Source organism: Hemicordylus capensis, chromosome 5 (assembly GCF_027244095.1).
Source record: "Hemicordylus capensis ecotype Gifberg chromosome 5, rHemCap1.1.pri, whole genome shotgun sequence".
Taxonomy (NCBI): domain Eukaryota; kingdom Metazoa; phylum Chordata; class Lepidosauria; order Squamata; family Cordylidae; genus Hemicordylus; species Hemicordylus capensis.
In genome coordinates this window covers 121,665,168-121,692,111 of record NC_069661.1, presented here as the reverse complement: position 1 = coordinate 121,692,111, position 26,944 = coordinate 121,665,168, and the positions used below count along the sequence as shown (strand labels likewise).

Here is a 26,944-nt window from a genome sequence, read left to right as displayed (position 1 = left end):
AATAAAAAAGAAAGTATGGATTTATACACACACACACACGAGCTGGGAAGGCAGTTTGAAAGCTATTGTGAATATTCTTGGTACGTAACAAGTTGTGTGGACAACATACTGTAGAATAACTTTTAAAAATGGACACATGGTGAAGAGCATCCTGTCTTTGTCATTTACCTTGTTTTCTTTCTGTTGTTGCATGGTTCATTTTTTATTATTGCTGCTCTTGTTGTTTTACATTTGTATTTTTATTCTATAGTAGACTACTTGGGAGTCCTTTTATATCCTGCCCAAATAGCAGGATATAAATTTAAAAACAAATAAAGAAGGGGAGAAAATTAAAGTATTTAATTGATACCCAGTACAAAACTACGTTAATTTAAATGCAAAGATGTGTGTATGTAATTTGTCCCTTAGTAGTTGAAATACGTAACTAAATCAAGGGGGGAAAGCAGAATAATTTTGGTTTGCACATTAGGGTAATTGTCCATATTCTGCATACCAATTTTTCACTTGGAAAATATAAAAGAAAACCATTGATCTGAATAATCTGATGACTCCTTTTTCTACTGAAGTGTGATTTCAGCCCCCTGAGTCATGGTTTCCAGGCAAAACTTTTAATGCAGTAGTTTAGGAATTCAATTGTTCTTTTTGCAACATTATTTTATGAAAGCTAACTATATCCTGAAATAAAGCCAGAACACACATTAGCTGCATTTTAAACTTCTTAATCCCATCAATCTCTAGTTATTCTCCGGATAATCTATTTTAACAGCTGACATTCAGGATATTATCCCCCCCTCCAAAATCCCTGTGCACAATGGGGGAGGGGCAAGTTTTGTACAACTTCCCTTCCCTATGAAACTGCCTGTACCTCCTGAAAATATGACCTGGAGAGTCTTGCACCCCTCAGGGAAATATATTTGGGAGGCACAGGTTGTTGCAGAGGGAAAGGGAGATGGACAAAAATTGCCCCTCCTCTACTGCACACTGAATTTTTCCAGCATACACAATGTTATTTTAGATGTCAACCATTAATTTTAACATGATACTTTTATACATACTGTATTTTATACAGAACTGAGTGCATTTTTATGGGTCTCAATAGTTGCATCATGAGTTTCCGTTTCAACAAGGTAGAATTATCAAAACATTAGACAAAAAAAGAGAGATGTTTCTAAGGGTATGCCTGAGAAAGCTATCCAAAAGGAAGCTGCTTAGGGGACCTCTCCAATCTCAGAAACTAGATTATGCAACTTAATGTCACTTAAAGGTAACAGCAACCACATTGTTGTCAATATCAGTTATAGGCTGACAGCTCCGGAGAAACCATCTTAATTGTTCCAATGTAAATCCCAATCTGTTTGGTGTTAAAGAAAATTTTACTATGTGAAATTCCTGAAAATATTAATGCATAAAATAAGTTACACATTGGAAAGAATTAGATCAGGACTTTGAGACAAGCACTTTTAAAGTTTGTACATAAAAGCAATTAAGTGTAAGGTAAGTTTGTTAAAAGCAATGGGACTGCACTATCATTAAAAAAAGATTTGGCTGAATATTAAAATATGTAAACATGTTGTATAAAATAAACTGATTTAAGATTTGTATATCAAGATTTTTATTTGGGGTTCTTTTGTGCGCTACTTAAAATTGAAACAGAAAAGCCCTGCCTTCCTGGGTCACTATGGAAGTCAGTAGCCTGTCTTCCATAGTGCTGTCAAATGCATTTTGGCTTGCAAATATATTTTAAGGGCCTTTTGATGTTAACAACTTATTAAGCTTCTTCACATGATCATCTAAACCTGGCTTAGAGACAGATAACCCAGGGCTGCATGCTCATGTGAACCAGGGCAAATTCCCAAAGTTCTGATAGTCTGAATCTGGATAAGCCTGCTTCTAATCCTCTGTCTTAACCCAGGTTCATGCAGAGTAGTAGCTTCACTACCTCGGATTGATTGTCCACTTTTCCCTGTTTCTGCAGGTCCTGGCCGTTGGCTGCCATGTTTGTCAGAGAGCCCTGTGGCTAGAGGGGCTGTGATCTGTTATGTAATTACAGGTGTAATTTCATGTAAGTCAGGAGAGCCAAACTGAGGCTCTGGTCAAATGTGGGCATTAGGGTTAAGGCTCCTCCCTGCCCCAAACCATCCCCAGATGATTGTGTGCAAGGTAATATAGGTAACTACATAGAAAACGTTCAGCCCAATTTTGCCCAATTCAGTAAATCAAAAATTTACACCTGTCTTAATCATAATACTCTTAAAGTATATTAGTCTTTGAGCTCTGTAACAGACATTCTTCTGCAATACATATAATTATGCCTACATTCCTCCTACTAATAAGCAGACAATCTGTCAAAGACAGAGTTTAGAGCAAATGTATAGTCCCCAAACGGAACTAGATGGCAAAGCAGATCTCTTTTTAGTTCCTGTTCTGCTTGTTCAAATGAACCAAGCACTGACACAATGAAATGCTGCCCATTTCATTCATGTTTCAAAGATAGCAAAAACACTGGGCAGCATCTAGACCAAGTCCCATTGGTCCACATATTTCACAGCATGAGGAGACTAGAGCAAGACCTTGCACTTCAGCCAAGCGTACACAAAGGTGTGGGCGGAGTGATTTTCACTGCTCTCCACACCCTCCATAAGTACTTTTTTTGCTTCAGGAATATATGTCTGACAGAACCCCACCATATTACTCTTTAATGCCAGATTGGTCCAAAATAAGTCTGAGATAATCCATGACTTGATTATGGATGAAGGCGCTGATTTGGTATGCATGACGGAGACCTGGTCAGGAGAGGCTAGTGTAAAGCAGAGATGATTTTCTTGGATGCAGAGAAAGCTTTTGACAATCTTGATTGGTCCTTCTTGTTTAAACTATTAGAAAAAATGAACTGTGGTCTGAATTTCCTTTCATGGATTCAAAGCATTTACCATGAACAATCAACAAAGATAATAGTGAATGGGATGTTATCTAAAAAATGCTCTAATACAAAGGGTACTAGACAAGGGTGTCCCCTTTCACCATTGTTGTTTATCCTAGCTTTTGAACCATTGACGATAAAGGTATGGCAAGAACAAAATGTCTCTGGAATTAAAATGGTGAAGCAAGAACATAAAATAAAATTGTATGCAGATGATGTGGTTCTTACAATTACTCAACCTATATTGAATGCCTGGGGAGCAAGGAAAGACTGGGACTTTTGTTGGTGTACTGATCACCCCGCTGCCCTGAGCTGACGGATCTGGCATTGGAGTTGCCCAGGTTGGTGAGGCACTTCAATGTTCACTTCAGGTCTGGGTTGTCAGGAATGGCTCACAAGTTCATAGTGGTTTGACAACTATGGGCCTATCCCTTGTGGCCGGTCCACAGTCTGTGGACTGATGTGTGATGCTGGTCACACACTTGATTTGGTCTTTTGCTCTAATCAGGATGGTGTTCCATGCAGTAGCGGCTATGAGGGGCGGGCAGTGAAAGTCACCTTTAAGCATAAATTAGAAGGTGCTTACTTCTGTTCTGGCAGCACCTGCAAGCTGCTCTGAGCTGCAGTGCGCTGCTCAGCACTCCCTGCGGCAGGGAATCAGCTCCGCCACTCACCTAGCTTCTGCAGAGCCAATCCCCATGGGTGGGGACTCCTGTCATCTCCCCATTGTCATTGGCAGACCACCATCTGGTTAAGGTGGGACTTGCAACCACAACCCACCTCTGCAGGGGCAAAGGACCTATTAGGGTGGTCTGCCCAAGAAGTTTATTGGATCCAATAGGATTCCAAGAAGCCTTGGAAGGGATTAAGAATGGACTCTGCTAGTGATTCTGTTGATGTTCTGGTGCAAATATGGAATAATGAACTTACTCAGAGTTAGCTATTTACAGACCTGTTTATAATCTTCCATGGTTGGGCAAAGTGATTGAGCAGGTGGTGGTCTCTCAGCTCCAGGCAGTTTTGGATAATGCAGAGTATCTAGACCCATTTCAAACCAGCTTTTGAGCAGGCTATGGAGTTGAGACTGCCGTGGTTGGCCTAATGGATGATCTCCAATTGGCTACTGTCAGAGGGATTGACTCTGCTGATATTTTTGGATCTTGACGGCTTTCGAAACCATTAACAATGGTATCCTTCTGGGTCATCTGAGGGAGATGTGATTGTGTGGCACTGTTTTACAGTGGTTCCGTTCCTATCTCTCTAGTAGATTCCAGATGGTATCGCTTGGAGACGGCTGCTCTGCAAAGCGAGAACCAAAGTATCAAGTTCCACAAGGCTCCATACTGTCTCCAATACTCTTTAACATCTATAGGCAAACCTCGTTATATGCAGTTCCATGTATTCACAGGGTATCCATGGACATGAAAGGGTTAAAACTCACATATGCACAGTTCCTAGAGGGCCGGAAAGGACTGTGGAGGTCACTTCCGGGCACCATTTTGTCAGGAGGAGCCCAGGAGGAGACAGAAGGAGCCATTTTGTGGCTCATTTCTTTTAAACCCCCCCACAAAAGAACCCCTGCAATTTTTTGCAGCTCTGGGGGCATTTCACAGATCGGGGCTGCATTCCTGAGCACATGGGAGCATGGTACAATAAAACGGTTTCAATTACTTTTGTCTTTTTCATGGTTATTTGCATCCCCCCCCCACACACACCTTTTTGGTCCAATCTGGAACCTAATCCCCTTTCCCCCATAGGCATAATGACTTGTTACTTGTGGTAATAGGCAAGAAATGGAACCCCGTGATTAATGAGGTTTGCTTGCACATGAAACCACTGGGCAAGATCATCAGCAGATTTGGTGTAGAGTGTTATCTATTTCTCCAGGTTGACCTTATCAGGAAAAGGCATACCCTCCCTCAGTGCCTGCCTGGAGGAGGTAATGGGCGGGATGAAGGATAACAAACTGAAGTTGAATCCAAGTAAGATGGAGGTATTGACTGTGGAGGGGGTCAGTACGCGAGAGAGGGTTTAGATCTGCCTGTTCGTGATGGGGTTACACTGCCCCTGAAAGATCAGGTACATAGCTTGGAAGTATTCCTGAATCCAAAACTCCTTCTCTTGTTTCTCAAGTTGAGGCAGTGGCATGGAGCACTTTTAATCAGCTTAAGCTGATACGTCTAGTATGTCCATTTCTGGAGGTAAATGATCTTAAAACTGGTGCATATGCTGGTGAGCTCCAGGTGTGACTACTGTACTGCATTCTGCGTTGGGCTGCTTTTGTATATAGTCTGGAAATTACAATTGGTACTGAATGCGGTAGCCAGACTGGGACAGCTCAAAGGGATCATATAACACCAATTCTGAAAAAACTGCAATGGCTGTCAATAGGTTTCTGGGCAAAATACAAAGTGCTGGTTATCTATGTATTTAATTCTCTTAGCCGGCATGCATTCCCAGGATTTGACGGCGGAACTCTCACAACACGTTGTGAGAGTTCTGGCAAGAGGCCTGGCCGCGTGAGGAGGAAGGAGGAGAGGAGGAAGAAAGTGGGGGTGGGTGGGCAGATGGTGGGGGGAGAAAACCGGTGGCGGCGGGTGGGGGGAGAAAACCGGTGGCGGCGAGTGGGCGGATGGGGAAAAAAAGGGGGGGTGGCGCTGGCGGGGGGGAGGGGAAAGAAAGCAGTGGCAGACGGGAGAAAGCAGTGACTGGCGAGTGGGCTGGGGGGAGAAAGCGGGGGGTCTGTGCCTGGTTCAGCTAGTTACCTATAAAGCCCTAAACTGATCCAGGATACTTAAGAGAGTGCCTTCTTTGTCATGAACTCTGTCGCCTATTGAGATCATCTGGGGAGGTCAAATTACAGTTGCCACAGGCTTGTTTGGTGGCGACTTGGGACTGGGCCTTCTCTGTGGCTGCCATTGGACTTTGGATATGCTCCTTGTCAAAATAACAGCATCTCCCTCTCTGATTGCTTTTAGACACACCCTCAAGACACACTTGTTTTCTCAGGCTTTTAACTGAAATCAATTTTAAACTGTTTAATTGTTTTTGTCCTATGAAATTGTTTTAACTTTTTATTCTGTGAAATTGTTTTAATTGTTTTTATTCTGTTTTATATTTGTTGTATTAAATTGTGTACACTGCCTAGAGAGAGGAACATTGGTCATTCACTGTGAAGGCTTCTTCTTGCTGCTGGTGTTGAGGACATATCACGTGGGTTATCCTCCCTAGCATGGTCCAGAGGACAGGGCATATTTAAATTAGTCAAAGCCTTTAAGAGGCCTGGGAGGATAGACCCTCCCAGTTTAGTTAGTCAAGCCAAGCTTCTAGAAAGGAAGGAAAAAATCCATAAGAGATAACAGTAAGTATTGAAAAAACAGGTAAACAAGGTGCAGACCAGTAGCCGCAGATGCCCCGGGTGGGTCGAGATGTCCTCAACACCAGCAGCAAGAAGAAACCTTCACGGTGAGTGACCAATGCTCCTTTCTCAGCTGCTGGGTGAGGACATCTCACGTGGGACATGCCACAGCCAACAAGACCCTGGGAGGGAGGGCGACCCCGGCTACTGGGGAGGAAGAACGTGTTGAAGCCCACGTCTGCCAAAGGCAGCCTGAGAGGAGTGCAATAGTTCTAGCTTGTAATGTCTTGTAAATGTGGATGGAGATGACCATGTTGCCGCTCTGTAGATGTCTTCCAATGGAGCATTTGTGGAGAAGGCTGCCGAGGTAGCTGCTGAGCGAGTGGAATGAGCTGTGAGCTTCAGTGGAGTAGGAAGGCACTGGACCTCATATGCCATGGAAATACAGGCCTTGATCCATCTGTACAAAGTAGATGTCGAGACTTGTTGTCCCATTGTGAATGGTAGGAAGGACATGAACAATGCTTCCGTGGAACGGAATGAAGAGATCCGAGACAGGTAAGCCTTCAGACAGCAGCGAACGTCGAGCTTGTGCCAATCTTTCTCTCTTGGGTGAGAGGGGTTAGGACTAGTGATGTGCATGGACTGGTCCGGAGGCCATTCTACAGGCCTCCGGCCCAGCCCGATCATGGGGCAGTTCGCGGTTCGAATGCCAGGGTGGGGGTTCCTTTAAGGGTGGGGGCTTAAGGGGGTTCCTTAAAGGTGGAGCTGCGGCCCCCAGTACTGGAACGCAGCTCCGCGGTTCTGCGCACATCCCTGGTTAGGACAAGAGGGTAGGACTAGGTTCTGAGATCTGTGGAATACTGAAGCCACCTTTGGTAGTACCGAGGGGTCTGGTATCAGAATAACCGAATTTGAGGAGAAAATGCAGAATCTGGGATTGGTGGATAGGGACCTGAATTTGGAAACTCGCCTGGCTGATGTAATAGCTATCAGGAAGGCTAGCTTCATGGACAGAATGCAGAGAGAGAGGACTGGGCCTTGACTAAGGCAATTGTTCCTCGGTGGAAGGAACCATGGGCCATCCACCACCAGATGATTTTCTGTGAACCATGGGCAGCAAGGCCAGTAGGGAGCCACTAGAATCACTTGTGCTCCCATCAATCAAATGTGGCGTAGTAGTCTGCTAAGGAGTGGGACTGGTAGGAAGGTGCACAGTAGATCCCAGGGCCATGGAGCTGACATGGCATTCACCCCTTCTGCCTGTTGGCATGGAAAGTGGGAGAAGAAACGGGGTAGTTGGGTGTTGAGGTGAGACACGAAAAGGTCCACTGACAGATGACCCAAGGCTCTTGTGAGGAGATGGAAGATCTGAGGGTTGAGTTTCCATTCTGCTGGGTGCAACTCTTGGTGACTCAGCCAGTCTGCTTGAGTATTGAGGGAACCACTGATGTGATGTGCTATGATGGAGGACAGGAGCGTCTCCGCCCAATGCATTAGTAGGACCAATTACTGGTGGAGAGGCTGGGATTAGGTCCCTCCCTGGCAATTTACGTGAGCTTTTGCTGTCATGTTATCTGTGTGTATCACAACATCTTTGAGTTGGACCTGTTTCTTGAAGGCCATGAGTGCTAAACGTATGGCCCTCAGTTCTAGCCAGTTCATGTTATAGTGCTTTTCCTGTGTAGTCCAGGTGCCTTAGGCTGAGTGTGAAAGACAATGTGCTCCCCAGCCATAAAGGCTAGCATCTGTCATGACAATTATCCTGGGAGGGGCCAGAAAAGGTCTGCCCTGACTCAGGTGGGAAGGCTTTATCCACCAACATAGAGATTCCTTGAATGAAGGAGGCAGAGTGACCCTTGTGTGACGTTTCTGTGTGATCTCCAATTGGTGTGGTAAGAGAAACCATTGTAGAGGGCGGAGATGGAAGCATGCCCAGGGAAGTGTTTCCAAGGTGGACACCACGAGATCCAGTAGTTGGGCTAGGGTCATGACCAATACCCTCTTGAGAGACAATATGGATCGGGTTAAGAGTAGTATCTTGTCTTTTCTTTCCTCCGGGAGGAAGAGTCTGTCTTGCAATGTGTCTAGGGACGGGCGATCAACTCTATTTTGCAACTGTGGAGGATCGTGTCCCGGACCCATTTGTCGGAAATGGAGGCCTCCAAGGAGTGGAAGAAGCAAGACAGGCGGCCTCCCATGCCTGGTGAGTCAGGATGATTGTCAAGGTTTGGATTGGTGTCCGAAGTGTTGCTTTGTAGAGTTAGCCTTGAGGTTGAAGCGAGGCCTGTTCCAGTTGGTCTGCTGTGGTCTTGCGTCCCTATCTCTGGGATGAAAAGTGGGCTGAAAGGGCCAAAAGGGCTGATTCTATTAGGTCTTCTGTTAGGTCGCTTGTCATCTTTGCGAGTGGACAAAGGGAGAGCTTTTTTCTTATCCTTCATCTCCACTAAGATATCTCGTAAGGCCTCGTCCCCAAAACATTTACTAGCTGTAAAGGTGACTGATGACAGGTTAGAGCGGGAAGCTGTGTTGACCTGCCAGTATTTGAGCCATAAGGTGTGTCTGGCCATCATGTTGTTGGCCGTGGCGCATGCCCCACAAAATACTGAATCAAGTGTTGCATCTGCTATGAATGCTTGGGTCTTTTGAATTTTTAAGAGAATCTGCCTCTGTCTGGGTGGATCAGGCTGCGGTGATTGAAGGGGTTCATCCGTCCAGAGTAGTGATGCCTTAGAAAAGATAGAAGCTGATATATAGAATCCATATGGATGCCCATATGGATAAGGAAATGCATTCGTTGTTTTTCTTGAGTTGGTATTCAAGCTTCTTTTCAGTGGGGTCCTTGAGAATGGATATTCCATCTCAGGGCAGTATGGCACCATATACGAGAGCGGCTACGTGAGCATTGACAGGAGGTGTCTGAAATAAGGTTGCTGTTGCCAGAACAAAGCCATAGTGTTTGTTAGCCAGTGTAGTAGTCTTCTTCTGTACAGAAGGAGCCTGCCATTCCTGTCTTAGCACTTCTGCAAAGATTTCCGGTAGTGGAAACAACCAATCTGAAGAAGAGGTGGTGGGAAGGACTAAAGACTCCCTGGAAGGAACAGTATTACCCTGTAAGCCCTCAATATTCAGGCCCATAGTCTGTAAGGCTTTCACAAACAGGTTAGAAAAGTCTTCAGATTGAAAGAGCGTGCATGAATGGGGGGAGGGCTCCACCTGTTGGCCATCTGACCATTCTCCTTCCTTGGACTCAAGCTCTGGGTCTGGTTCCATGGGGTTCTGCCCTGATCCTGTGGGATCTTCTTGGGGAGTTGAGGGCCCATATGGGGGCAGGGGTTCCATAGGTCTGTCTGGGTGAGGGTAAGGGGAGTCATAGTCAGAGATCAGGGATGAATGCTCAGAGGAGGATTGGTTATGCTTTTGGTTTGACTTTTTGTATTTCTTCCCCTTGGACTTACGGGAATGCTTATGACCTCTTTTTTTCTTTTTAGGAGAGGGTTCAGAAGACACCGAAGAGGAGTCCGAGTCCTGTGAGGAGGAGGAAGCGGACTGCTCCCTGCACTTGCTGCACTTTTAATGTGGGCGATTTGGGTGGTGTTTTTCAAGTGTCTGGTTTAACAGAGAGGAAAACAAGAGATGCCAGGGCTCAGGTACTTCTCCAGTGGGAAGGGGGACCGGAATGGCAGGGCCCGTGGGAGGTTGGGGTTCTCCACCAGGGGCTACTGGCCCAGAGGGTCCTGGACTCAGGACTTAGATCAGGCTGAAGTAGGCTGGCCAGCATTCTTGGGGCCTCTATCTGCCCGTTCTCCAGCTGAATAGGTAGTAGTTGGAGTGGCATTGCGTTCGGAGCTCCTCTGCCCACACCCTCCTCAATGGATCAAGAAGAAGGCATTTCTCCCTGCGGTGAAGAGTCCGGGAACCCAGCAGGATTCGCTGGCAGGGGGGAGCCCGTCGATACATCATCCATCCCTTTGCCGGGTATTGTTTCCCCTTTCTTTGGGGTGGGCACGTTGGCGTCTGTTCCCAGGCACCCTGGTGGTTTGGCCAGAAGCGGTGCTGGCCGTGAGATATCTGGAGCACTGAAGACGGCCTCCTCTAGGACCACTAGGTCGGGCCTTTCAGGCCTGTTGAGGGGGGGTAAAACGGTCACGCTTTTGAGCATGTTGGATCGCTGCAAGTCAGCCATTCTGGTGTCCTGAAAGTGGGTGGTGGCCCTTATGCCCGTCGCACCAGATGAAGATGCAGTGGTTTGTGGCGGGACATTTTGTGTGGTGTGCACCATCACACAGTGGTTATGGGACTTACCGGGCTGGAAGGAGTCCACCAATTTCTTCCCCTTCGGCATCAGTTCATGAAGGATGCCGGATCTCTGAGGCTCCACTGGCAGGAGAAAAGAGTGGGAAAGAGAATGGAAATGGTACAAGAGGGTTTTTTAAAAAAAGTTTAGAAGATGAGAAGGTACAGAAGGATGAAGGTGGCGAAGAGAAAAGGTGGAGTAAAGGTAGAGTGGTAATAGAAGCAAGGCAGCGTTGTCTGCTCTGGAGCTCTGCAGGACAAACTAAACTGGGAGGGGCTATCCTCCGGGGCCTCTTAAAGGCTTTGACTAATTTAAATATGACCTGCCCTCTGGAGCATGCTGGGAAGGATAACCCACATGAGATGTCCTCACCCAGCAGCTGAGAAACACACATTAGGTGGTATATAAATATGATAAATAAATAATATAATATATGCCCTCAGAGATGTATTTCTGGAAGCCAAAGAGTACTTTTGGAGGGAAGGGATAGGAGAAAATCACTCTCCATGAATATTCAGCTCTGAGACAAGTCATTAGCTGAGCTCCGCAGCAGCCTTTCTGTAATAGAACAGCTCCTGCTCCGAATTCCTAATGTTACATAACATGTTCGCCACTGAAATTAATGGAACTTTAACTCATGACTAAATTGTCCAAACGAGTTCAGTGGTACTTAGTCATTACAAACCAGTCTGGATATTGTTCATCGACAGTACTGCAGTAGCTAGGAATCCAAAAGCCTAGTAAGATGCAGACACCAGCCCAGTCATGAGCCAAGGCTAGCCCAATGTTACCAAATGTCACTAATGGTTCCCTTTAAAGTATTTCGACTCGGGAGACAAAAAGAGAGACCAGCAATGGAGGAAAGCTGTGCTGGGGTTGTTCAGCTGCTTGCCCCCTCCTTCATATAAAGAGGACCACCACTCTGAAAGGTGTCTCTGCCCATTTCTTCATCCTGTCACACTATTCCATGAGACAGCACTGTGTAGATGCAACATCTGACTGTGACCCAAGAACATGACATAACCAGTGCTGCATCTGCTTTTTGCTTTTGGCACACCATGTTCATAGGCTGATCTGTAGTGGAGAGTTGGATACATTGCCATGCTTTGCAGCAGGGGGACTGGACTACATGGCAATTCAGCAATTCTAAGACATTATGCAGGCTGGTAAGGATCACAAGAAAAGACAAAAGATTCTGAAGGCTTAACAAACCCTGTGAATGTTGTTCCGTGACCCTAGTTTTCATCTCCAAAGTTAGAGTGCTATGTTAGAGCAAGATGGGTTTGATGAAGGCAAGAAAACTCCTGCCCAAATATAAAAAGCTTCTGTGCTTCCTAAAAATTATCCTTTGCTGACACAAAATAGCCAATTTGAGTGGCTTCCTGTCTTGTGCCTCCCTCCTTTGGGCTTCATGGAGATGCCAACTCAATAGTTTCTAGGCTTATACTTCAAATTCAAATGTCCTAGTTGCATTGTGATTTTAATCAGATAAACTTACTGGTTGACATGATGTAATGCCAGCTTTGCCCACCAGCCAACGCTACTGTGCACGTGACAGGCAGCCCCAGCAGTGTTGCACGAAGGGCAGCTATGCAACTACTTAGTCAAACTATGGACCAGAAAAGGAACACCCCCCTGCCCCCAAACAATCATATAAAATATAATACATGAAGAATGACTAAGATGTGCAGTTAAGATACTCAATTAAATCATCTTACAATGAATACTAATTATTATTATTATTATTTTACATTTATATCCCGTTCTTCCTCCAAGGAGCCCAGAGCGGTGTACTACATACTTAGGTTTCTCCTCACAACAACCCTGTGAAGTAGGTTAGGCTGAGAGAGAAGTGACTGGCCCAGAGTCACCCAGCTAGTATCATGGCTGAATGGGGATTTGAACTCGAGTCTCCCTGGTCCTAGTCCAGCACTCTAGCCACTACACCACGCAGTGATACTAGGATCCCAATCGGATAACAACAGCGAAAATAAAACTCATCCGACCTACCTGGATATCTGATAACAATAGGCAAAATAAATATAAAATTAATATCATGATAAAAGGGGCAGTACAAAAGTACATGAATCACCAGCACAACTAATTAAAACTGTGTTTCTGCAGTTGCATAGCATAACTTCCATTGGGAACAACAGGAAAAGTGCTATGCAACTGCAGGCGTGCAGTGTGAAGAAGTTGCACAACTGCCTACTTCTGCCACACCTCTGGGGCTGCCTGGCACGGGTGCAGCAGTGCCAGCAACTGGGCAAGGACAGCACTGCACTGTGTACTGTTTTCAAACTTCCCTCCTTACTAATGAGATGCATGCCCGTCCCACTCTTACTATGCAACCTGCCTGCCCATTGCCATCTTATAGTTTTGGCCAAACCTGCCACAACTCATCTTATCACTGATAGTTGCCATCAGTGCAATAGCACTGACTTCAGTGCTACAGCCTATATTCCATTTGCAGATACTGTAATTTGATATCTATATGAACATCTAAGGTTTGAATTTATGTCTCATGATTATAATAAACACTGGGGCAACAAGGACATATAATTACTTTTATGGATGTGCAACATATTGTTCTTCAGACTGATTGGCCATGAATTCTAACTTCAAAAGAAAAGAAAAAACAAAAACAAAGCAAAAGTCTCCATTTTGTATTTTCCCTTCATTTATTTTGGGAACTTACCCTTCACATTTTCCAATGTCACAGCTTGCTGTTTAGATTTGACTCATGCTAAATGTCTTAAAGGTAGGATGTGTCAGTCCAGGCCAAGGGTACTGTTGTCTGAAACCAACCCCTCCCTGGAACTCCGACCTCCTTCCCTCTGGGAGGCCATAGAGTGACTATGCTGTCGAAGAGCCAAAAGGTGGCAAGTGCCTCAGTGTCTGTGTTTGTGTATCATGTTGCATAAAATGAATATCTGCTGTGATTTTATGCTCAAATGCCAATTTATAACTGTCCTGGTTTATAACACTTGTTTGAATTTCAAGTTTGCCTTTGGAAATATCTGGAAGCATTTGTGCAATTCTGGATAGTGTACATCACAATCCTTTTCAAGAAACATAAAGGCATTCAGTATTTTGAGACACCCGTTTAAGCTTTGCTGCATCTCACTCAGCTGTAGGTGTGGATATTGAAGTTGTTCAATGTTTTCTGTGGACAAAAGGCCCAGTTCCGACACCATAGAGGAGGAGTGATCAGCTGATGCAGTGGGGTGGATGCACACTCCTCCATTCCATCATGCAGTTAAAGTAATGGAACATATGAGTGCTCCACACAGAGGACCATATAAACAAGCTCCAATTTGAGTATCTCCCCCCCCCCACTAAAAAAAGGGAGGAAAGATCATGTGAACTGTGCCCCTTTGTGTATAGGCCTCCATATGGAGTGCCTTTATCATAAAAGGTATTACTTCAAGTGTGTGGTGAATAGGAAAGATGTATACCTACTCCCCTACACATTAACATTTGAAACAACCTCAGGAAATCTGATACAATGTTTGTGAACTTTATTTTCAAAAGTAAAGTATTCTAAGATTCCTGATGCTTTCTTTTGTTGTAAAGAATATCACTTATTTCATTTAACAAACAATGCCCCCCCCCCCCCCAAAAAAACCCAACTTTATCTTCTTTAGAGATAGGAAAGGAGAAAAATAATGATTTTTTTTTTTTACTCTGGCATATCTCTGCTCAGATTGCTTCGGCACAATCGCAAAAAGCATTAGAAAGTCCTGACTGGCTGAATCATAATGGGATAAAAGCGAAGTGAATAAAAATAGATTTTATCATTGGGAACAAAAGAGAGAGAAAAGGCGTATTTACTTTAAAAGCATTATGTAAGATCTCCACTATCATAGACACATATTTCTCTTAAAATGTAAAATATCCTTCATTGGCTCAAATTGTACTTGGCTAAGTGTACTTCTACACTTGGGGGTGGGGGAAATAAACTTTACATCTGTATGCACATTTGCACCTCATACCTAAATATGGTCTTGTGGTAGCAAGCATGAATTGTCCCCTTTGCTAAGCAGTGTCTGCCATGGTTTGCATTTGAATGGGAGACTACATGTGAGCACCCTAAGATATTCCAATGGGGGCACTCTGGGAAGAGCACCTGCATCCTTGCATGCAGAAGGTTCCAAGTTCTCTCCCTGGCATCTCCAAGATAGGGCTGAGAGTGACTCCTGCCTGCAACCCTGGAGAAGCCGCTACCCGTCTGTGTACACAATATTGAGCTGGAAAGAAAAAAGGTCTGCCTCGGTATATGGCAGCTTCCTGTGTTCCTATGTATATGCAGGGTCAATTCCAGGTTATGGATGACTCCTTGGCAAGATGCCCTTGGTAGACACCAACTGTTGCCAGGGCAGCCCCATTCAACCCTCTGTTTTGGTTGTGAAACTATTGCATACAGGGGCTTGTGTCTCGAGACTGCTGACCTGGAAAGGTGGGAACTGAATTTTGGCAGTTTGCATTTAGAGAATTGCTGGCCAGGCAAGGTAAAGTTCTAGGAGTCTGAACAGGCCAGCCCTCAATGCAATTAGAACTCCTTGCCACTGCTAAACGGGCCAAGTGATGGTGCCATCTGCCTTTGTTTTCCTCCAGAATAGTGCGACCCCACTCAGTGATCTCCCCTGACATCTCTTTCAGATGATGAGCATATCGACCCCGTCCTTTTGACCTCCTTTCAGAAACCTTTCCAGCAGGCTTCACCACGTGTTTGCTGCAAGTCTTAATTTCTCCAAAAAACCAGATGCAAAAAGGGGATCTTTTTACCCTGGACATAAATTGGGCTAGGCTCTGAGCACAATGAAAACCCCGAATCGTGTGTGAAGTGCTCCCCAATATCTTGCATGGACTTCAGCACGAATCCAGCCAACGTGCAAACTCACACCTTCCATTCCAAGCTAAAAGCCCCGTCTGGAAATGCTCCGGGCTTTTGTTGTCTTTTCTTTGGCCCTGATAACTGGCCTTGCAATCCTGAGGTCAGTGCTCTTCTGAGAGCAGACTGATGGCACACACACTGCCTCCATTTCTCTCAGAGCACCTAAGTAACTGCTCTGTCATTTCACTTCAGTACGCAGCATCCTATGCTGTAAACCTGGCTTGGTAGCATACACTGCACAATCCCTGCTTAGACTTATGCAACTGGGTTTGCTGCAGAGACCCCTAGACACGTTTGGGACACCTTTGACTAGGTGTGATCTGAAGATGCAAATCTAGCCAGGTGCAGGCTTTGCCATGGAGTGCAACCACTGCTCCCTTCCCCTTCAAGATTTTTTATCTCTCCTCAGCAAAAAACAACAACAACAACAACAACAACCACCACAACGGATAGATTGCTCTTCCTCTTCTTTCTTTCCTTCTTATTTTGGTTTTGGGGCCAAGGGTTGACTTTTTCTCTCACCCATCCCCTTCCCTACTATTCTTCCCCTTTCCTCATTATTTGGAAAGCCTTAACTCTATCCTTTCTCTATCCTCACTGCCCAGACACACTAAATACACTGACTATTATTTTTCTTTTAATACAAACTAGCCAACCCCGCACAGAGCATCTGTGCGCTCTTTGGGACCAGCGGTAACCTCTCTCCCCCACTTCTACCCCAGTCTCTGCTTCTGGGCCCAGCCACCTCTCCTCCCCACTGCCACTTCTGCCCCCCCCACTTTCTTTCCCCACTCCTGGGCCTTGTCTCCGTGACTGGGCTGGGCCCATCACCTCTGGCCTCCACGGCTGGGCTGCCGCCGTGGCAACCAATCCTCCTGGGTGCGCCTCAGCCAATCAGCTGGGCTCTGGGACGCACATTCCAAGGCACACCCTTAATTAATATAATAGATCTTTCTGTGCTGGAAAAATCCTTGTCTCCTATCTCTGCTGGCCATTCAATGTATTTTACAAAGAAGCTTCACTATCTAGACCCCACTCTGAATGTTATTCCCACTCACTGCTTTGGTGTGAGTTAATCTAAGCCTGCTTCCCCAGCTGGCCATAGCTGGCTGCAGAATGAAAAGGGGATTCCTAACGCCCTTCAGATTCAAGAACAATTTCCCCAGAACTGGAGAAGTGTCCTGAGCCAGACACATAAACCAGGCACACGTGTGTGTGTGTGTGTATACAAATACATGGGTTTGAGCAAGCATAAAAATTACAGAAGAATAATCATGTTAATCTGCAGCAACAAATAAATAAAAGGCACAATTCACAGGGGATGTTCACATGCTCATTCCCCATTAACATGACAGAATTATGCAAGGACTCTATTATGCTTGTATTTTAATGAGCCCAGATTTACTACTGTGCTCTTATGCAGATCTTATTCATTTAAATGTTCAAGTGAGCTTCCTGGTGGATTATGTTCAAAGGCCCCAATATATTGGACAAAGTATAACTTATACATTCCCTAGAAATCAAAAAGGCTTAAATGCACTTTACTTGGATTATGGCTGTAGAAAGAGTACTATGGTACTTTTAAGGAAAGCACTGCAATATGAGGATGGATCTCTTGGAAATCAGGACTTGTATTGTACTACTGCATCAAAATATTTAAGAACACTGCAGGCTCACAGCATTACTAAGTGTCCTGACTCCTGCATAACTGGGCCATAAGAACAGCCCTGCTGGATCAGGCACAAGGCCCATCTAGTCCAGCATCCCGCTTCACACAGTGGCCCACCAGAAGCCTCTTGGAAACCCATAGGCAAGTGCATGCCCTCTCTCCTGCTGTTGCTCCCCTGCAACTGGTATTGAGAGGCATCGTGCCTCTGAGGCTGGAGATGGCCCACAGCTACCAGACTAGTAGCCATTGATAGACTTGTCCACCATGAATCCCCTTTTAAAGCCATCTAAGCTGGTGGCCATCACCACATCCCATGGCAAAGAATTCCACAGATGAATTATGTGCTGTGTGAAAAAGTACTTCCTCTTGTTGGTCCTAAATTTCCAGACCTTCAGTTTCATGGGGTGACCCCTGGTTCCAGTGTTATGAGAGAGCAAGAAAAATTTCTCTTCTTTCCACTCCATGCATAATTTTATATACCTTGATCATGCCTCCTCTTAGTCACCTCTTTTCCAAGGTAAAGAGCCCCAGATGCTGTAGCCTATCCTCATAAGGAAGGTGCTCCAGATCCCCAATCATTTTGGTTGCCCTCTTCTGCACCTTTTCCAGTTCTACAATATCCTTCTTAAGATATGGTGACCAAAGCTGTTCGCAGTACTCCAGATGTGGCCCCACCATAGATTTGTATAAGGGCATTATAATATCAGCATTTTTATTTTCAATCCCCTGCCTAATGATTCCAAGCATAGAATTAGACTTTTTCACAGCTGCCACACACTGAGACGACACTTTCAATGAGCTGTCCACCATGACCCCAAGTTCTCCTGGTCAGTCACCGACAGCTCAGATCCCATCAGCATATATGTGAAGTTGGTGTTTTTTGCCCCAATGTGTATCACTTTACATTTGCTTACATTAAACCACATTTGCCATTTTGTCGCCCATTCACCCAGTTTGGGCCATGTTCAATGGTGCCCTTCATACTAATTTAACAAGATTAATGCAACACTACTTCACTATGTGGCTGATAATTTACTTAACTGAAATGCAATTTGGAAAAAGTATTACCTGGTCCAATGCAAAATGATGCAATTATTGCAAGAATGCAGACTATACTGAGATATCGAAGCCAGATTGCTTGATCCTGAAAAAGACAGAGTGGTCTTACTACAAGTTAAGGTGTGTAACAGATACTGATAACAATAAGCATGATAGGCAGAGTGAAGCCAGACCTCCTTGGCTTGTTCCTCCTTGGAACAAGAACTCATTACCTTTGGTGATATAAGATTCAGAATAAAGAGTTTCTGTGTTGACAAATGCATATTCAAAATGGTATACTACGCTCATGCAATGTCACAAATTCCAGTGCTGCTAGCTGTGGTGATATAGCTGCATGTATGAGGTTTAAAAACAAACAAACAAACAAACAAACAAACAAACAAACAAAACCCCTTAAATCTCTAACCTATTTTAGTAACACAAAAGCAAATAGAATGGGCATGAGGATTGTTAAATAAGCATTGTACATTGTACAGGATTATGCTGGCATTTACACTGCAGCAAATAAGGATTGGGGATCAACACTATTTTACTGCTTAGCAATACAAATCTGGAACTTAATTCCACACCAGTATCTTCACCCCAAAGTGCACAGAATGAAAAAAGAATACAATTCCAGACTGTAATTTCATGAAATCTTACCCACAGTTTTAAACAAAGCTATACTAATCTCTGTTTTTACAGCTACATATATGCCCAAACTTCAGCTGATCTATCTTGGCACAGCTCCACTTGTGACAATTACCAATTTGCACCCTGCTTCAACACATTAGATTATGTACTGAAAAGTGTCTGGGAAATAGAGTGGGAGCATAGATTACTATAGGAACACAGTAAGATACTCATGAATTGTAGGGTGGGTCTTATAAAGAAGTCAATAACCACATCTGAGAAAGGGTCATAGCTCAGTGGCACAACACATGTTGTGCTTGTATAAGATCCTATATTTGCTCCTTAGCATTTCATTAAAAAGGGTATCAGGCAGCAAGAGTGACCTCAGAGCTGCTCCTGGTCAGTGTTGACTGTATTGGGCTCACTGTCTGACTCAGTATGAGGCAGCTTGATATACTCAAAGGTTCTGGCAATCCTCTGACTGATAGCAGAGATCTCACTGCTCAAAGCGATTCTTGCCCCACTTCTAATGATCCAGGGAAATATGCTTTAACCTTTCTGTGAGCAACAGAGATCATGACTTTGCCAGCAGAAATACAATGTGCTGAAAGTTCACCCAAAGCAGGCTGTTCCAACCTGTCAGAAATGTAGTTTTTATCAGTTTGAGAGAAGCCCTCAAGGACAAAAGAAATGGCACAATAATATATGCCAACAGGAGTCAAACAAGGTAGGGAATAAAGTATGGCTGCTTGGTTCTATCATCTGCTTCATAACCTTCTTCTGACAGTTTGAAAACAGCTGAAAAGGAAACGTTAATATTGCATCTCAAAGCCAAGCGCTTGCCATTTTAACAAATCTCCATGTTTAAAATCAAACTATTAAAAGCTAAATTAACAAAATCACACTGGCATTTTGACGTCATTTCATTGGTCTTTTGTAAAATCCTTACTAATAAGATACTTAGAAATAAAAAAAGAGTTTCAGATATGCATATACAAACAAAATACAAAGTACTGGTTAATATCTATAAAGCTCTTAATGGCTTAGGCCCAGGGTTCTTAAGAGAGCGCCTTCTCTGTTGTGAACTCTGTTGCCTGTTAAGATCATCTGGTTATGGTTGCCGCCAACTTGTTTGGTGGCAACTTGGGACTGGGCCTTCTCTGTGGCTGCCCCAGGGCTTTGGAATTCACTCCTTGCTGAAATAAGAGCATCTCCTTCTCTGTTTATTTTTAGGAAGACCCTGAAGATGTAGCTATTTTCCCCGGCCTTCAACTGATACCAAAATTTTTGAATAGTTTTTATCTATTATGATTTTTATCTTTTATGAATTTTAAATGTTTTAGATTTTATATTAGTTTTTAATTCTGTACACTGGCTACAAATTTTGATATTGAGTGGTATATAATCTTAAATAAATAAATAAACAAACAAACAAACAAACAAATAAATAACTGGGTGACATCCAGACCTTTGGCAGAGCAGTGCACTGTAGAAAGAAGTTCCTTCCTTGAGTGCAAGAAGAGCTGCATTCGTGCAAGGGCTCCTAGCACTTTGAGAAGGTGTCCTGGCATGAATACAACTCTCCCACTTAAAGAAGGGGGAGGATGGGGAGAATATGTGAAAAAGAGGAGAGTGTCCATCCCTGCACCCTGCTCCCCAGTGCACCAATATCTGCAGTTAGTACTGGTGTTTTTGAATCAAAAACATTTACTCAGATACAGATCTGATTCTTGATCTAAAAACAACCTGAGCAACCCAGTAACAAAAGGGCATCCATATATATGTTGAAATTTTAAAGGCCTTTCTTAATCCCCTCCGCCACTGCTGTAATAGTCCTTTCCCACAACTTTGCTACCACCTCTTCTTCTGATGTGTGACATACTTTATAGATGATCCCCAAAGCTGAGTGGAACATTGCATGAGTTGCAGTTCACATTACGTGACCCTTTACTTTTTAAAGGCTGCACCCTGAACTGCCTCCAGTGACAGCAAACTGAATCAATAAAAGTAAGACTTGTTGGTATTTAAAATAGAAATTAGGAATAGATGGAGGTTCCAGAAACAAACCCATCCATTTGGAATCACTCACCACCCCCAGCTGCTGAGTGTATGAATCTAAACCCAATGGAATCAGAACTGAACGCATGGAACCTGACAAATACACACACACACACACACACGTGTATGTATGAATGTATGTATTTAAAGAACCCTGAAAATGAGAGGGGGCTTAAAATGAATTAGGGCCCTTCAAATGGGTCTTGAAACAAACCACAATAGGCACCCCGCAGACAAATGGGAATTGATTTGGTTTTGTATGCAAACTCCTGGCAATCCTTGGGAAGGAGCACCCCTGGAAGCATCCCCTTTCCCCCTCCTCCTTCCACCTGTAAACTCTTATGTAGCACTGCTATATTATACAGTGCCCTTTCTTGGCCACTAGCTGCTGATGTACAGGTAACAGGGCAAAGTAAGCTCTCAAATAAATAAAATTGTTGACAGCTTTGGGCATAGCTTAATAAAAATACTGTCAAAACCTTGGGCATAATCTAGTCAAATGTAAGCCAAAAAAAAGAAAAAAAGAAAAAAGAAAGAAAAAAGAAAAAAGCCAAGGAAGGAAGGAAGGGAGTTAAATACTTGTGTTCCATGGATTTCAACCAGGAAATGAATGAACATAGCCTTAAATTCAAGCCCAACAGTTCTTGAAGAATCCTAATTAATTTATTCAGTGACGAAAACAAGCATTTCAATAGTGTGAAGTGAAGGCATGAACTAAAAACAGTCTGAAATTAAAAAGAAAACAAAGTAGTGAACACTTACACACCTGTAAAGTCATACACACAGTAAGTATTGCGAAGAAGAGAACCATCAAGCCAAATCCCCCAATGAGAAGAGGCCTACGTCCAAGTCGTTCTATCACCAACCCCTGAAGAAAAATAAATAAATGGTGGTTTATTTTCTCAGAAAACCAGAGGAGTCCTGGACTGATGTTCTCAGTTCTTGTAACTCCGAATCGATTAATCCAGAAGCAATAGCATCTGTCCCTCTCAAATCTGTGAGCCCAGGGAGTGGTTGCACAGGTTCAGCTAGGCCAAAATCCCCCATTGCACTGGACTTGCCAAGGTTGCTTAAGTGCATGGCCTGGATCAGCCCTCACCCCTCTGATATTGACTACTCCGACATGCCTGGGCCCCATTCACTCTGCTTGGGCCAATTCTCAGGTGATGCTGCACAACTGGCTACCACACAGGGAGAATTGCCCTAGTATTGTGGCCCTCTGCTGTGTTAAGAACGTAAGAACAATTCTGCTGGATCAGGCCTAAGGTGAGCATCCCATTTCCCACAGCAGCCCCTTGCTTTCTGCTTCTATCTCCTCCTCTTCTTCATCTCCTGCCCTTGCCTTCTGTGTTCTCTCCATCCATGCTCATTCCTTCCTCTCCATGGCCCTCATCTTTTCTCTTTAGACCACCCTCCCTCTCCTGTTTGTCTCCTGCAGCCTTCTGTTCTGGTTGGCAATCTCCCAGCACCTGCGGATGACACCACAAGGGGGTGCTGGGGTTTGCCACCAAGACTGTGCTCTTGCTGCCAGCTCAAAGAGGCCCCCATTGCCATGAACCTCAGTCGGCCAATGAGAGATGCAAATCTTAATACCTTTCACCTCAACAAATGTGCCTTGTAAAGCTCACAGATATTAATACTTGGAAGCTCAAAGAAGGATTACTTTATGAATTTTAAGTGCACATCAGCAAAGTTACACACTTTTAGGCCCCACTGATTTTGATGGGAGAGAGTTTTGCTTAACTCCCTATGGAAATCAATGGGACTAAACAGATTATTTTAAAAACCTGAAAATATTATTTGTCATATTCATCTCTATTTCCAAAAAAAGACAGAATTTCACATCTTGAGGGTTTTGTGGGGTTTTTTGGCTGCCGCTAACTATACACACTTGATGTATATTTCATCAGATCAACCAAGTATTTAATTATCTAGAAATGAATTCACTTGAAGTGTATTTATTTTAACTAAATGAACATGACAGTCACTTGGGGAAAACCAAATGCTCATTCATACATCATAATTATTTATGGCTGCCCAAAATAATAGATTAATTTCTACATAATATTTCATGTGGGCATATTAAACACAGAATAGAAAACCTTTTATCACTTTTATTAAGCAGAAAGGCTGTTTTAAAAGTGGCCATGTAGCATGGGTGCCTGAAACAAGCTAAGAGACTTAACTATAAGCCAGAGAGACTTAACTATAACTAAGAGACTGAAACAAGCTAAGAGACTTAACTATAAGCCAGACAGTCCCCTGTTCAAATTCCCCACCTCACTGCTGTGAACTCCTTAGGTGATTTTAAGCAAGAAGTAGGAAATGATTTGTGAAAGAGCAGGAGGCATCTGTTTCGAATCCCTGCTGGTGTGTTTCCCAGAATATGGGAAGCACCTATGTCGGGCAGCAGCGATATAGGAAGGTGCTGAAAGGCATCATCTTGTACTGTGCAGGAGGAGGCAATGGTAAACCCCTCCTGCATTCTACCAAAGAAAACCACAGGACTCTGTGGGCGCCAGGAGCCAACACCAACTTGACGGCACAACTTTACTTTATCTCTCCCTCAGCCTTTATCTTTCATCAGCTATATGAGGATAAAAATAGTCACCTACCCAACAAGGTTGCTGTCAGGATTACCGAGATAATGTATGTGGAGTACATTAAATGCTCTAAAATCCTATGTGCAACAAAAATCCAAATTGCTCTATAGCTGGTCTGCACGAGTTTGAGATTGTGGGCAAAATGAAGCCCCATCTTTCTATTTTCACACCTCAAAGAGTCTCCTCACCCACATTATGGGTTCAGATAGGCTTGAAAAAAAAATGGGGGGGGTAGAATTTGGATCGTTTCCAAGTTAATCTAAGGTGAGCTCAGCACAGCTCACGTCTTGCTGCTTACAACAGCCCTGAACAATCACCTGCATGTCGCAAATGAGGAAGAAGAAAGAAGGCTAGAGGAAACACTGGCATGTCTAAAGCTCTTGAGCAGGCCTGTTCAACTTAGCCCCCCCGCCCCGCAGCTGTTTTTCAACTACAACTCCCACAATCCCCAGGCATAGTGGCCAATAGCCAGGGATTATGGGAGTTGTAAACCAACATCTGCAGGAGAGCCAAAGTGGAGCAGCCTGCTCTTGAGTGAGTTGGCTGTTCAGTTGTTGTTTGAACCAGCAACTTCCCAGCTCATGTTTTGAGCCCCTGAATTACAGCAGCCCACTCCAACAATATATGTGTTCAAGCACATATTCAAGTTGCATTAAAAATGCAGTTAATTGGTGCAAGGTTTGGATTTTCCTGCTATTCTGTTCCTGACCTTAGATTCCATTTTCAGCCTTGCTGCTATGGGAACTTGCCTTCTGTCAGAGCTATGTAAAATGGCAAAGGTAAAAAAGCAGCAGACTTTTCTGCACAGAAAGAACTAACAAAGCACCATACTTAAAGAAACATTCTGGTGCATTTTGGAATCTAACCCAATTAGTTTTTGCTAACACTTTATTGCTAGCAATGAACATGAATTATATTTATCTAGACCAATCCTAAACAGATTTCCTGAAATGTACATCCTACTGAATTTAAAAAATCAGTGTGCTTTGGAATTTGGCCATCACTGATGAGCTTCTTTGATGATATTCACCAAATGAATGTACACACAATGCTTGAATATGAAATGCTTGCAATGTTTTTATCTTTAAGTTTTTTAATTCTATGAACACCAACCTGGGAGTAAGGTTCAAACTTTATATTAAGCGTGTGATTCTTTCCCCCCATTGTTTTTTAAATAAAAAAGCACTGGCAAGAGAATATGATCTTGGAAAAGACTAGAAGTGGGGAGGGGCTGCTTTCCCTATCAGCCACTTCTCTGCTCAAAATTTTGTGCAAACCATTTCACCTTTCCTTGAGAGGTGAAAAAATGTGAAGCCATTTTCTGGAAGAAAAGTAGCTGGGCATGATTTTGAAAGTACAAATGGCTGGCAAGAAAAGGGTTAAGCAATCCCTCCTCCCTTTTAGTCCTCTCTCAAGAGTATATCCTCCCATTTTCATTTTCTAAAAAAAACTACAACATATGCAAACCGTCCAGAACTTACAGAGAAAACAGCAGCCAAAATCTCAACAGCTCCTGTGCTTAAGGTAACATATGGGATTATTTCTGGGCTTAATCCGGCTCCCTTGAAAATGTCATTTGTGTAGAACCAAATCTGAAACAAGAAGTCATTTTTCAGTTACCATATTTCATAAAGGAGTTTCCACCATCCAATTAAAATGTAGATCAACATACATTTAGTGCCTCACTTATGATGTGCTTGTCAAGGGATGTAAAATGTTTTGTTGAGTAGTGAGCTCTGGGGCCACAATCCAGCACATTTCACTGCAGTCCTATAGATAAGTTGCCATATGTCTCTCTGAACTCAGTGGCCAACATTTCGACTAAATGTGCATCTGTGCTTCTAACAAAAGCACATGTGCTGCACTAGCCTCCCTGCTTCTGAGGTGTGGGTGCTCTTGTGCAAGTGGTGGTAATTTTTGCTTTTCTCCCCTTGCTTCAGAAGTGCTCTTTGACCTGTAGTAACACAACCCTAACAGTTGCACTGCACAGTCCTCAGGGATGTGTTTCCATGGGTCAAAGAGTGCTTTCAGAGCAAGGGAGAAGCTGATAAAATTGCAGTGCTCGTGCGCAAGAGTGTCTGTGCTTCAGAAGCAAGGAGGCTAGAGCTGCATGTGTGCATTTGTTAGAAATGTGTACACCTTTTGTCAGAATGTCAGCCAGCGGGGACTTACTTCTGAGTAAACCTGCACAGGGTTGCACTGCACAACACACAATTATTTTTCCTGTTCTTACAAGCTATATAACTGCATTACATTTTCTTACACATAAAGTAAAGGAATGCCTATGCTGAAATTGGCCCACATTCTCCACAGCCTTAAGAGGGTAGAGAAAGAGTTCCCCTGCCACAGGAAATACAACGTAGCATGTGTCACCCAGCATGCAGGGATCAGAAAGTGATTTCTCCTTCTCTCCCCCACCCTCCCTGTAAAAGACCTTTCTGCTTCCACAAATATGTCCCTCAGGGTCACACAACCTTCAGGGACTTATTTATGGAAATGAAAGGGGCTTTTGCAGGAAGGCAGAGAAGTAAAAAAAATCAGTTCCCCATCTCCCTCGCTGTGTATGAGGCTGCATGGCAAGCCTTCAGCATGGCTAGTCTCCTGGTTCCCTGTGAGGGCGGAGTTTGTGCAACACTATATTTGGGCCACTAACATGGGCCACTATATTTTGTTGACGTATACTTTAGAAACCCTCAAAAGGGAATAATCTCCATTTATCTTTCTCAAGACATCAACTAGGCTAAAACAGATGGCTGCCACTCAGTAATTTGTCCTGGGTATAATTTTAAGGCTCAATGTGTGAGAATAAGCCGAAAAATTTCCCTGCAATTAATGTCCATGTATGGCAGGACTCCATAATTTCAGCCCTGCAGCTGTTTTTGGATGGCAACTTCCATCAACCCCAGCAACAGGGGCCACTAGTCAGGTAAGATGGGAGCTGTAGTCCAACATCTGCAAGAGAGCCCAAGCTATGCACCCTGAAGTATGGTATAAAACCTAGCCAGCAGGTCATCCTGCTCAAGCTCTGACTTTCAAATAATTACCAAGGAAAAATATTTACTCTAGGCATTTCCTGTAACACATATACACTGATATTATTGCATACACTTATTTAGAGCATGCTTGAGATTGTGTCAAAAAAGTACACGAGATGTAAGAATTAATGAGAGCCAGTGTGGTGTATTGGACAGAGTGTGTCAAGTTCACCCAATTCAAGTTCACCCTGCTTGGTCATGAAATTCACTGGATGACCTTGGGCTAGCCATTATCCCTCAGACTAGCCTGCTTAGAGGGCTCTTGTTATTTATTATTATTTATTATTATTATTATTTTACACAGTCAGACAGGTGTTATTGACTGGTTTGTTTTATCCAGACATCAAGTCCTTCCCAAGGACCTGGGATGCCAGAATTTTATTGTCATCATCATCATCATCATCATCATTATTATTATTATTATTATTATTAATTA

The 26,944-nt window shown here is 43.7% G+C and overlaps 1 protein-coding gene across 2 annotated transcripts in view; it reads right to left on the bottom strand.

The window, feature by feature from the left end:
- Nucleotides 1-26,944, bottom strand: part of SLC2A9 (solute carrier family 2 member 9) — a 93,019-nt gene that overhangs the window by 20,694 nt on the left and 45,381 nt on the right. For both annotated transcript variants that reach the window (XM_053258571.1, XM_053258572.1), the window contains 3 exons: nt 24,955-25,065; nt 21,637-21,738; nt 18,210-18,285 (listed from right to left, as the gene is read on the bottom strand). In XM_053258571.1, coding sequence (XP_053114546.1) covers nt 18,210-18,285; nt 21,637-21,738; nt 24,955-25,065 — 289 coding nt within the window. The remainder of the gene's footprint in view (nt 1-18,209; nt 18,286-21,636; nt 21,739-24,954; nt 25,066-26,944) is intronic.